This window comes from Astyanax mexicanus, chromosome 14, assembly GCF_023375975.1.
Source record: "Astyanax mexicanus isolate ESR-SI-001 chromosome 14, AstMex3_surface, whole genome shotgun sequence".
Lineage (NCBI taxonomy): Eukaryota > Metazoa > Chordata > Actinopteri > Characiformes > Acestrorhamphidae > Astyanax > Astyanax mexicanus.
The window spans coordinates 48,048,168-48,059,958 of NC_064421.1; the positions used below are offsets into that span (position 1 = coordinate 48,048,168).

The 11,791-nt window shown below is 36.7% G+C and overlaps 1 protein-coding gene across 2 annotated transcripts in view; it reads left to right on the top strand.

Moving 5' to 3' along the window:
- Positions 1-10,456, top strand: part of grhl1 (grainyhead-like transcription factor 1) — a 31,157-nt gene extending 20,701 nt beyond the window's left edge. For both annotated transcript variants that reach the window (XM_022672561.2, XM_022672562.2), the window contains exons 13-15: positions 2,427-2,512; positions 5,807-5,871; positions 7,105-10,456. In XM_022672561.2, the coding sequence (XP_022528282.2) occupies positions 2,427-2,512; positions 5,807-5,871; positions 7,105-7,219 (266 nt within the window). In that variant the 3' untranslated portion in view covers positions 7,220-10,456. The remainder of the gene's footprint in view (positions 1-2,426; positions 2,513-5,806; positions 5,872-7,104) is intronic.
- The last annotated feature ends 1,335 nt before the right edge of the window (positions 10,457-11,791 follow it).

Here is an 11,791-nt window from a genome sequence, read left to right on the forward strand (position 1 = left end):
TGGAAATCAGACTTTTAAATAGTCATGAGGTGATAAAATCGTAAAAAAGTTTTTTTTTTTTCATAATACAAAATTGCATAATTTCTATTTACCCGTATGTATATCATTTTTCTCTTTGTAATATACCTGGAGCAATTGTCATTCTATGAATGTTTCAGCAGCTCTGATTTCTGTTTGTATTCATGATAGTATACAGTAATCAATAAAAGTTATGACCCCAGACATCAAGGCCTTTAACAACTAGGTCAAATGTTTAGTAGAAATCAGGGAAATCATAAGGTTGCATAAGGTCTCCAGCGCTGGGATTGAGATTTGATTGATTTGTTTTTCTGCTAAAGGAAAAAACATGATTTGTAATTTCGGAGAAATCCTCACCGCTGCATGCTCAGATCCTTCACCCTTGCGACAAACAGGCTCTGAGCGAGAGCTTTAATAAAAGAGCAGCAGCAGTCGGTTACAGGAGCCTCGCTGGTCTCCCCCGTGCGCTGCTTTTCTCTGGCCCTCTTATTTGTGTCTTGGCTGGGGTTGGAAAGTCTGAGGGGTGGGGGTGGGCGTGTGTGTGCAGGAGTGTGTATGGGTGTGTTTGGTCAGGCCTGGCGCCAAAACCAACACAGAATCTCTGCTTTGAGAAGCTGAGAGTGTAATCCCCGTCTTTAGTTCCCCTTTAGTTCGGCTCCACTACTCTACTGTGAGCTGCCCAACCCAGTACACCAGCCTAAACTGCAAAAACTAGAGAGTTAAAACTTTAGAGTTAAACAGCTGAGAGCTGATTTTAATTCTAAAAGTGTAATTTTAACTCGAACAGTTTTAAATGGAGTTCAGTGTTAACCCAAATAAACCATAACAATAAATACTGCCCAACTCCAAAAATGATTTCATTAAACTGCACCCAATTCAACTCATAATTACATTACATAACGGATGTGTCCCCTGAACCTAACTAGAGCTTAGTTTGGGCTCAAAAAATCAGAACCGACCCAGCCCATTCTGCCCGAGCCCAGCCTGACCCATAAACTGTTATTTTGAGACCGAGCCCGATTTAAACCTGATATTTTTATTAGTAAGTAGAGCGCTAAAACTGAGCTTTTTAAAAACATTTTTTCAGCTGTTTAAATAAGCGATTGCATTGCAACACTGAAGAAGCATAGACCTATAATTAAAAATATATATTTATTAAGAACAGCTACACACAGCACTGCAAGTCAGGTGCCTAATTCAGAAAAGTGGAGGAGCTCACTCATGTGAAATTTCAAAAGCATGTTTATAAGCAAGTCCTATAAAAAAAAGTCTTTAATTTATGTTTAATGCATGTTCAAATAATTTATATTTTTGTCGAAAAAATCTCACTCCTGTTACTGGAACTCGATTAACAGGACTGACAGTAACAGGAATGAGTTTTTAGCATAGAATAAGCAAGAAAATGGAAAATAAACCAATAAGATGTAAGGATTAATTTAGGTAACAGATTTAAGACTGAGTGTTGAGTGTTGAGATTGAGCTCCTCAGTCATCGTTACAATAAAAAAAAAAGTCAAATATACAGAAAAAAAAGTAATGAGTGAACTTAATTTTGGTCTTCACATGATCTTCAGAAGAAGCAGCTGATGTCATTTCCTGTTGTGGATGTGACTTCCTGTTGTAGAACGTTCCAGATGTTTTACGGTAACAGGACTGAGTGAAACCCAGAAACGCTAAACTATAATGTGTATTTTCTAACTTAAATATTATGGATAATTATATTTGATGATAAAGTTTATAGTTAGAGAGTGGGGGGGACAGGAAACTAATGCTATTTTTTCAGTGATCTATATGGTTTTTATTAATGTTTTTGACTACATATCTTACTTTTGCAACTAAATCAATGAACAATACATTATGATAATGGCAATAAAATGTATTTTTAAGATATTTTGTGTATAGATTACATTTATACATGTAATTTCCTGGGGAAAGAAATGGCACAGATTCGGTGGAATGGCCCTTAACTATTCTAGAACTCTTCTAAACTCTCAGAAAATGTTGAAATAAACTCTGTGGGAGTGAATTCAACACTTGACTTTTTGCAGTATTGGGTCAGAGGTGAAACAGGGTGGGGGGTTTGCTGTCAGCTTGTGGGTTTGGGCAGCGTCCCCGACTGAGAGGAACAGTATGTGAGGTGCAGAATCACTGGGGCCAAGGACACCCAGAACAGAGCGCATGCTGCCCGGCCACATGAAGGCCTGGCCACAGCAAAACAGATGACATTGAATTTACTTTTGCTGGTAAATGTTTTTGTTGTTTTATTTTTTGGCTTCTTAGGTCTGATCTCAGTTTCGAGAAGTCCAGAGGAAATGTGTGTGTGTTTATGCGTGTGTGTGTGTGTGAGTGTGTGGTTTTATGTGAGTGAGACTTACAACATCTGACCGCGTTTTTCCGTCTCTCTTTCAGTCCTGCTGTACGTACGGAAGGAGACGGAGGAGGTATTCGATGCCCTCATGCTGAAGACTCCAACACTGAAAGGACTGGTGGAAGCGGTGAGTTCATCTCTTATAGTGTCAAAACACGAGCTAACACACTATTACACACTGTCACAGCGGAGCCTGAGGCTTCCCTCACTTCAGTCACTGTCAGAAATCCCAGAGAAAACACAGGAAAGAATCAGCAGCACAACCATAGATTACCATAGGTTTTCCTGGAACAATTTCCAATATATGGATATATAATCAAGAGGAAGATGGATGATCACAAGCCATCAAACCACCAAACTGAACTGCTTGAATTTTTACACCAGGAGTAAAGCAGCATAAAGTTATCCAAAAGCAGTGTGTAAGACTGATGGAGGAGAACATGATGCCAAGATGCATGAAGAAAAAAACTGTGATAAAAAAAAAAAACAGGATTATTCCACCAAAAATTTCTGATGATTTCTGAACTCATCTTCTAAAACTTTCTGAATATGAACTTTCAAAGAACATGGTCTATTGTTTCTAACATAATGCCATTAATGCAATGAAATAAAAGTTTTTTTACACTCGAAATGATATAAACAGCTCTGTAACAAATGAAGAGATGAAAAGAAAGAACAAATGACGTTTCTGAATCAGTTTCTCTGATTTTGCTATTTATAGGTTTATATTTGAGTAAAATGAACATTGTTGTTTTATTCTATAAACTACAGACAACATTTCTCCCAAATTCGTAAAAAAAATATTGTCATTTAGAGCATTTATTTACAGAAAATGAGAAATGACTGAAATAACAAAAAAGATGCAGAGCTTTCAGACCTCAAATAATGCAAAGAAAACAAGTTCATATTCATAAAGTTTTAAGAGTTCAGAAATCAATATTTGGTGGAATAACCCTGGTTTTTAATTATAGTTTTTTTTTCATGCATCTTGGCATCATGTTCTCCTCCACCAGTCTTACACACTGCTTTTGGATAACTTTATGCTGCTTTACTCCTGGTGTAAAAATTCAAGCAGTTCAGTTTGGTGGTTTGATGGTTTGTGATCATCCATCTTCCTCTTGATTATATTCCAGAGGTTTTCAATTTGGTTAAATTAAAGATACTCATCATTTTTAAGTGCTCTCTTATTTTGTACAAAGCTGTTTATGGGGAAGAAACAAGGGATAGGGTACAGAAGGGAAATGGGATTGGGCCTAAGTCAGATGGGTCATATAAGGACACACCACTAGAGAGAGACAGAAAAGTAGAGCAGTAGACGACTGTCTAAAACAGTGAGACAGAATCTTTGTGGGTGGCTTCGCTGAGAAATCACCCACCACACACACACACACACACACACACACACACATAGTTTTGTGAGCCCAGGCTTTTCGTTCTTTCTCTATCCCTCGTTCCACTTTGCTGCCGTTTCCTCAGTAATTACACAGCCTATCTGAAGCCTCGGCTGAGATTTTAATACAGCAGAGCGTCTTCCAGTCCAGTCCCAGGAGCCGGGGGGGGGGGGGGGGGGTTTGGGGGTGAAACCGACACGTGTGACCCCTCCCTGATCAACATGTGGGGCGCACTGGCATGAGGTTTGGTAGGGTAAAGGTCCAATCAGGTCGCTGCTCATACAGAAAACAGACGGCTGAGGGAACAGGGTGAGGCGGGGTATCAATAAGAGCTCGTCACTCCATATCAGGGCCAAACCCACACAAACAGGGTCCAACAGCGCTCTGCTGGAGCCGGGATGAGCATATGTGTGTGTGTGAGTGTGTATCTGTGTGTGTGTGTACAGCTCAGACCCAATATTACTCAATAATAGGTTTAGAAAATAATAAAACTGAATTAGTTGTATGTTCAAGTTGATTTTACTGTATTATTATATATTATTCGGGGTTCATACACGTTTTAACCAATACATTTCCATGATTTTTTCAAGACATAGACAATAAAACCAAAAATCAACTAAAACTATAATAAAAATTATTATAGTAGGTCTAAATAGAATCTGACACGCAATCTTTAGTAATAAAATGTGTGTCAGATCCTGAGAGCTGCATTGTTTAGGGATAAATTAATGAATTAACTCATTCAAAATAGATCTGATTTGTTGACCAAATTTCCATGACTTTTCCAGGTTTTTCATGACCGTACAAACCCTGATTATTATATAAAAGTGATATGTAACAGCATTTATAAAGACACTAGTTTTATCACAAAATATAAAAACATCAAAATCTTGTTAATTAATGTAAAAAGTATAGCTAAAATAACTAAATAACTAAACTAATAACTAAATCCAATTGTTTCGTGATTTTACAAAACATCTAATGCTGCTGCACCTAGCCTTAGTGTAAATCTGGGAATCTAAGCTCACTGTAAATAAATGGAAGTGCTTTACTCACCCAAATAAACAGTTTTCAGGAGAGAAATCTGTGTAGATTAACATCCAGCACTCGTTTAACTTTAAGAATTACCGTTTTTTTTTACTTAACTTATCTTATCTTTGCTACCTATATTAGTGGTGAGACCTGCTGATTTAGAGGGAAAACATGGCGACTCCCCTGTTCCTTACTAGTGTCACATAATGCACCTTATAATCCAGTGTGCTTTATAATGTAAAAAATCTGCGAAAAATATCCATAATTTTAGAAGAAACATGAGAATGTGAATGGTAACATCCAGTAAACATCCAGTTATTTTATCAGGCTCTGTGTAAAATTAGAGTTTGTGGAATTTAGAACAGCTTGAAAATCTATATTATCATTTTATGCAGTTTGCACACAAAGCTTAAGAGGCTGAAATTTCCAACAGAGGGGGCACTGCCACCCCTGCTACCCCCCTTCTGTGTTCCTGGGCCTGTTTACGGGGGCTGTTATGAGGAGGGATCTAGGTAGCAGGGCACACAGATGGCTTTAGGTGTCATAGACGAGTACTTGCCAACGAGATGGCATGCAGACAGGCCAGAACCCTGAGGAATGGCATGCCTCCGTGTGTTTGTGGGTGTGTTTGTGGGTGTGGGTGTGGAGGTGGGGGTGGGTGTGCACGTTGGTGCGTACGTGTGAACGATGGTATTCTACACACACATTACACTGTGATTAGCATTGGAAACGGGCAGAATGACGGACAGGGGGACAGAGGGAGGGGTGGGCAGGCCCTACAATAAGCCTGGCGACCTATAATATGAGTTGGCAGCGTTTACCCGTTTGCGTTTGGTTTACAAATGTTCCATTAAGTCACAGCTTAGGGTCACATAACTCACCCAAATGTTTGCTTTTTAAAGATCAGCAGTTTGTGTATCGGTGTCATGTGGCTCGTGATTATTATTCTGTTCCTGCTTATCTGTGAAAGGAGATTAAAAATGGTTCTTTCTTCTCAGATTTCAGAAAAGTATGACGTCCCTCTTGAGAAACTGGGGAAGGTCTACAAGAAGTGCAAAAAAGGGTAAGCCCCCAGAAACTTCTAAACTTCTAAAATTTCTAAAAAGCTAAATCCAGAGCTCCCATTGTAAGGTGTTGATTGTCCAAGATCTTGATTGACCTCACTTGACATCCTTGATACCAAATCCAATCAGATCCTCACAGCAGTGCCTTGAAGTCAAGTAGAAAGCCTAGAAGGCTAAACTTGTATTAAAATCCTTTAATTTTCCTAAAAATCATCAGAATATGTGCTTATAATCCGGTGCTCCTTGCACTGAGTGCTCCATGCACCAACACTGGAGCAGTATAGGCATTAGCCACTAACTGTGCTAAGCATTAGCTCTTTCACCGTTCAGAGGTTGTTATTATTATCAGCCTGTAGCCTGCTGCTAACCCCAGCTAGCACTGCTGGAGCAGCATTAGCATTAGCCACTAACTGTGCTAAGCATTAGCTCTTTCACCGTTCAGAGGTTATTATTATCAGCCTGTAGCCTGCTGCTAACCCCAGCTAGCACTGCTGGAGCAGCATTAGCATTAGCCACTAACTGTGCTTAAGCCCTAATGCAAAAAAGGGTAATCCCCCAGAAACTAAAAAGCTCTTAAAAGTCCTAAAAAGCTAAATCCAGAGCTCCCATGCTGATAAAAATATGGAAACTAACCCATACAATTGTGTAGAGAGATGACTGATATTGCTTGAATAAATAATCTCAATATTCTTCTAATATTTGAGCAATTTTTGATTGCAAATAGTTCTTACATAACAACCAAAAAAGACTTGTGTGTTTTATACAGCTTTTTTGTTTGTAGATGTGCCAAAATAGTAAAAAACAGCAACGTTTAGAACTATTAATTACTTTGACTGAAACAATACGCTATGGCTTCTTTTTACATTTGGTTTTAGGGACTTTAAATGCACCATGCAAGCATAGTTCAACTCAGAAAATTATAATATTATATAATAAGACCAATTGGTACATTTGGCAGTGTGGGCAGTGTGCCAAGTCCTGCTGGAAAATGAAATCCGCATCTCTATAAAAGTTGTTTTCAGCAGAGTGAAGCTGTAAGATATGAAGTGCTGTAAGATTTTGTGGGAAAATAAAACTGCACTGACTTTAGACTTGATAATAAAACACAGTGGATCAACACCAGCAGATGACAGACATGCCTGTCCAAACCATCACTGATCATCAGTAAATTTTACATTACACTCGAGGTCTTTTTTTTTTACAAAAGCACTAATTGCGTCTCATCTTTGCAGGATCTTGGTGCACATGGACGACAACATCATCAAGCATTACTCCAACGAGGACACCTTCCAGATCCATATGGAGGAGATGGGGGGCATGGTGAAGCTCACCCTCACTGAGATCTAAATGAGCTTCTCCACCTTATGGACTTGTTTACATGACTCATGACCTTGTGGAGGTACCTGGGGCCTTCTTCTTCTATGCACTCCACTGTTAACATGTGTTTTCTAACGTGTATATTTTAGGCCTTTGCTTTTTAAACCTTTTTTTTTTTGTTTATTTGGTTTTATTATTTTTTTAATCCCAAATATGTTTTTTTTATGTATGCATGACTATGTATAAAATATGCACCTTGCATATATCGTGCATAAGTGTGAATGAATGAATGAATGACCTGAGGATATTCGGGAACATTCTCTTAAAATTAATGTCTCTATTGTTCTGAGCCATATATCCTATTTTTGTTGTATGTATTTTAAAATATGAATATATAAAAAAAACAAAAGAAAATAAATGTATAGTTTTAAACAGTTTTTTTTTTCAGTTAATTTTAGTTATTTTAAAGGAGAACTCTGGTGTAAAAGTGACTTTGATTGTAGTTAAACATGATAAATAGTATTAACCTTTGTTGAATAGCTCACGTCCGCTCTCCTGCAGCTTTCTGAGATTCAGCAATTTTGTGCTTTTTATCCTAGCGCTCTTTACAACAGGCGCTTTGGGGCATATTTTGCCCCTGATAAATAACTTTTTTACACCATTATTCAGGTTCAAAGTAGCTCCACCTCATTGGTAGAATTCGGAGGGTCCTAACATTTAAAACGAGGCATTAATAACTTTAAAAGTGCATAAGAAGCTTAACAAAAACTACTGGTTACATTCTGTAGCATAAGCTAATTTCTAGGCCTTAATAATGCCTTCTTTTAACCCTTTCAGACCCTCCGTCCATTAAAATAGACATCATATATTTTCTTAATTTTAAAGTTTTGTTGCACTTAACGCTAATTTAGACCAGTTATTAATCAGAATAGACCATGAACCAGCCAATGAACAAGTTTTTAAGCTAATAAAATTAGCTTAATTAGCTTAGCCTTGCCACTCAACACAAAAGCGAACAGAAGAGCCAACGAGACAAAGTAAGAGCTCAATTTTACTCATTTAATATGTTTTAGAAGACTTTTTATCATGTTTACTTTACTTTTCTTTACTGGCTTTTATTTTTTTTTACTTGAATATAGTTCAGATCTGAAAGGGTTAAAGGTCAGGGATCTCCAGATTTTACCAATGAGGTGCAATCTACTTTGAGCCTGAATAATAGTTAAAAATGGCTTTATTAGAGCATAATATGCTCAAAAGTGGCCGTTGTAAAGAGTGCTGAGCAAAAAGCATGAAATTTCTGTATCTCAGAAAGCTGCAGGAGAGCGGAGGTGAGCTATTCAACAAAGTTAAATACTCTTTATCATGTTTTACTACACTAAAAGTCACTTTTACACCTTTAATTCTCCTTTCTCCTTTAGTTCTCCTTTAAATTACTCCAAAGGCAGGTGCCCACTCAATGCATTGTCTGGTATTCATGGTATTATTCTCTAATAGATTTCATCTGCAATGTTTGATGTTTGGAAGCCACAGCACTGGAGATTTGCATTTTTAAATGAGAGAAAGTGAGCTGAATGCACACAGTAAATGGGGCATATAAGTGCAGGTTGTGTTGTAGATAGAGGGACGCTGGGGCATCTCTCATTGGTTTCTTTATTTATACAAAACACTGAGCAGTATTTAGTGTGCTCGGCATGTCTGAGAGGTACTGTGTGACCAGTGTTGTTCGTATATATATATATGTGTGACTATATATGTTTTAATGACAAAAAAAAAAAATAATTTTTACAGCAGATCTTGATAGAGATTGAGATCTTGAGCTAGTGTGACACAACTGGTGCACATTTTTTGTGCAGTAATATGTAAAAAAAAAACAGAATTTATTAATTTTTTAGCAAGATTCTAATCTAAAAATAGTTTTCCTATAACAATAAAATAGGGAGTAGTGCTATTTTCCCATTTTTTTTGTATATTCCCAACCCTGGTCCTGAAGAACCTGCTTAATAACACTGTTCACACTAGGGGTGGGCGATATGTATTTTTTTGTGATACTCTTGGCGATATGACAAAACACTGAATAAAAAAAATAATTATTTATAAATATTTCAAGAATACAATACTGCAACAAAATGAAAATATTTATTTATTATTATTGCATACAATATAATATGGCACACCCATAACTGAATCAATAAAATCAATTTAAAAAAATACAAGAATTTTATCAATTTTTTTAAACAGAAGTCAATGATCCAGAATCAAGTCATGATACTTATAATACTAATGATAATGCACTCCATATATCTCCATATATTCAGGATTAAAGTAAAATAAATGATACAGGACAGATATAATCTGTCTCTAGTAGATATATAATAGGAAATAAGAACAGTGTGATTTTTTTATCGCTAAAAATATGATATGGCACCATATTTCAGGGTATAATATCACAGTTCACCATATTTAAAAATGTTGGACAGCACTGTGGATTGGATTGGTTCTCCAGCTCCAGGGTTGGGAAGCACTGCTCTAAAACACGATCAATGTACATTTTGTGTGCGTAAGTCTTTATGTTTTATTGCTGTTACTGTTTTTTATGTTGTTATTTTTATTATTGATGGAAAGCATCTGTTACTGCTGTTACTGAAACAAAAACGAAATTTTCTGAATTCAAAAATGCCAAGCTGATAATAGTATTACACTGTAGATTATCAAATAGATGATTCTGTAGCTATAGATCAATACATTCTCCAAAGTTTTTAATTTTATTTTATTTTATTATGCATTCTATCTGTCACTCACTTATTTACTCATTTACTCTTTTTGTCACTTTTTGTTTTGAACTACAGTCTGTATAGCATCAGGGTCATTTTCTTTTTCAACGTTGTTTTCTAACTCACTAATACACTGATTTGTTTTGTATCAAAGTACTTATAACTATATATATAATTATGTATATTTATTGATGTGTTGGGATGGGCTATTTTTTACATCATAACAAAAATGTTCATTGCTGTTACATGTTGTTCTTTATTTTGTTCTAATGTTTTTTTTTTTGTTTTTATATGAGATCAATTTAAAACTATCATGTATGTATTTATGCAAAAGGGTAGATTTATTCATACAGCTGCGAGTTGAATTAAATACAGAAGTTCAGGTATGATCTGCTGTATGGCTTTTTAGATATTAGCAGTTTTTATTCTCCTGTATTATATTCCACATTTTCTCTAAGTCCAAATAAAAGCCAGTGTGGCTTGGCTGTTGTAATAGGCCATGTGTCGAGTGGTTCTCTATTGGCTGCAGCCAAAGCAGTCGTCGTGGAAACAAGGGCCGTGATCCAATGGCCCATCTGTTTGAAGGACAGGAAGTGGGTGTGTAAACAGAGAGGCTCAGAGCAACCGTACCCTCAAATACCCCTCTATATCCACATCCCTCTCCGTTCCAGAGCGCTCGAGGTTCGTGCTGTAATATGTAATATTGGCATTGCTATGCTGCGAATGTTGTAAATCAGCACAGCAGTGCAAATGTTACATGTTATAGCACAAATCTCGAGTGTATTATTGCTTAATTATACCAAAGTTCCTTTATAGATGTTTATTGAAAGATTTTAAAGAGATAAAGAGGATGAGAAAATAGGATCTGTTTGGTTATAAACACGCCTCCAGTTAAAATAGTTCCATTGCTGCTCTATTTGTAGCTGCGCTGTTTGGTTTGTATTTGGCTTGTAAGCGCTGCATCATTGCTAGGTTACCTGTATGTGGCAGAGTAATACACACATATATTCTAGAAATCATGAGGCTGCTTTAGTTTACAGCCATTTATGGCCATAAATCCAGAGTTTATAATATGTTTTACTCTCGTTTGTTTGGAAGGATGACCCTCCCTCGTGTTGTAGGACTTTTTTTTGGCTTTTTTTGGTCATAACATTATTTTTACTCTGTCTTGATGAACAGAGAACTCAGAAATGCACTTTTAGGTCAACTGAGGACAAATCCTCCTTCATTATTTATTTATTTTTCTTTTTTCCTGTGAGAGCACAGCTGTATAAAGTGAAACACAGGAAGCAGAGCGAGGAGCAGCTCTGTGCAGCCGAATACGCCTGTGTTAATAACTGTCGCTCTTTAAACCAGATAAGCAAACCGTACACATCCACATCTCTGTGCTGCTTCTCTTAAACACCTATAAATATTCACTAGTGAGCAGCTGGAGGTGAAAAGCTAGTAAGTAAAGACCCTATGTAAAGTGGTTTGTTTTGAAATATACTACACAGTAAGCTAACTAAACATTTAACCTAGTTAGCATAATGCAAAGATATACCGTATTATTTAGTAATCAATAAACGTCAATTTTCTGATCTATTTCCTACACAAGGCGCACCAAAATATAATGTGCATTATGTCACACTAGTAAGGAACATTTATGTCACCATGTTTCCATTCTAATTCAGCAGCTAAAGCTAAGCTAAGTTAAGTAATTTAAGTAAACTTTAATTCTTAAAAAAAAAAAATTCAGACTAGTTAGATAGTCACAATGACATTTTCAGGAAGCAGATCACCTGAGTACTAGCTTATTTATCTTCAGTCATTGCTGAGTGTTGACCGCGAT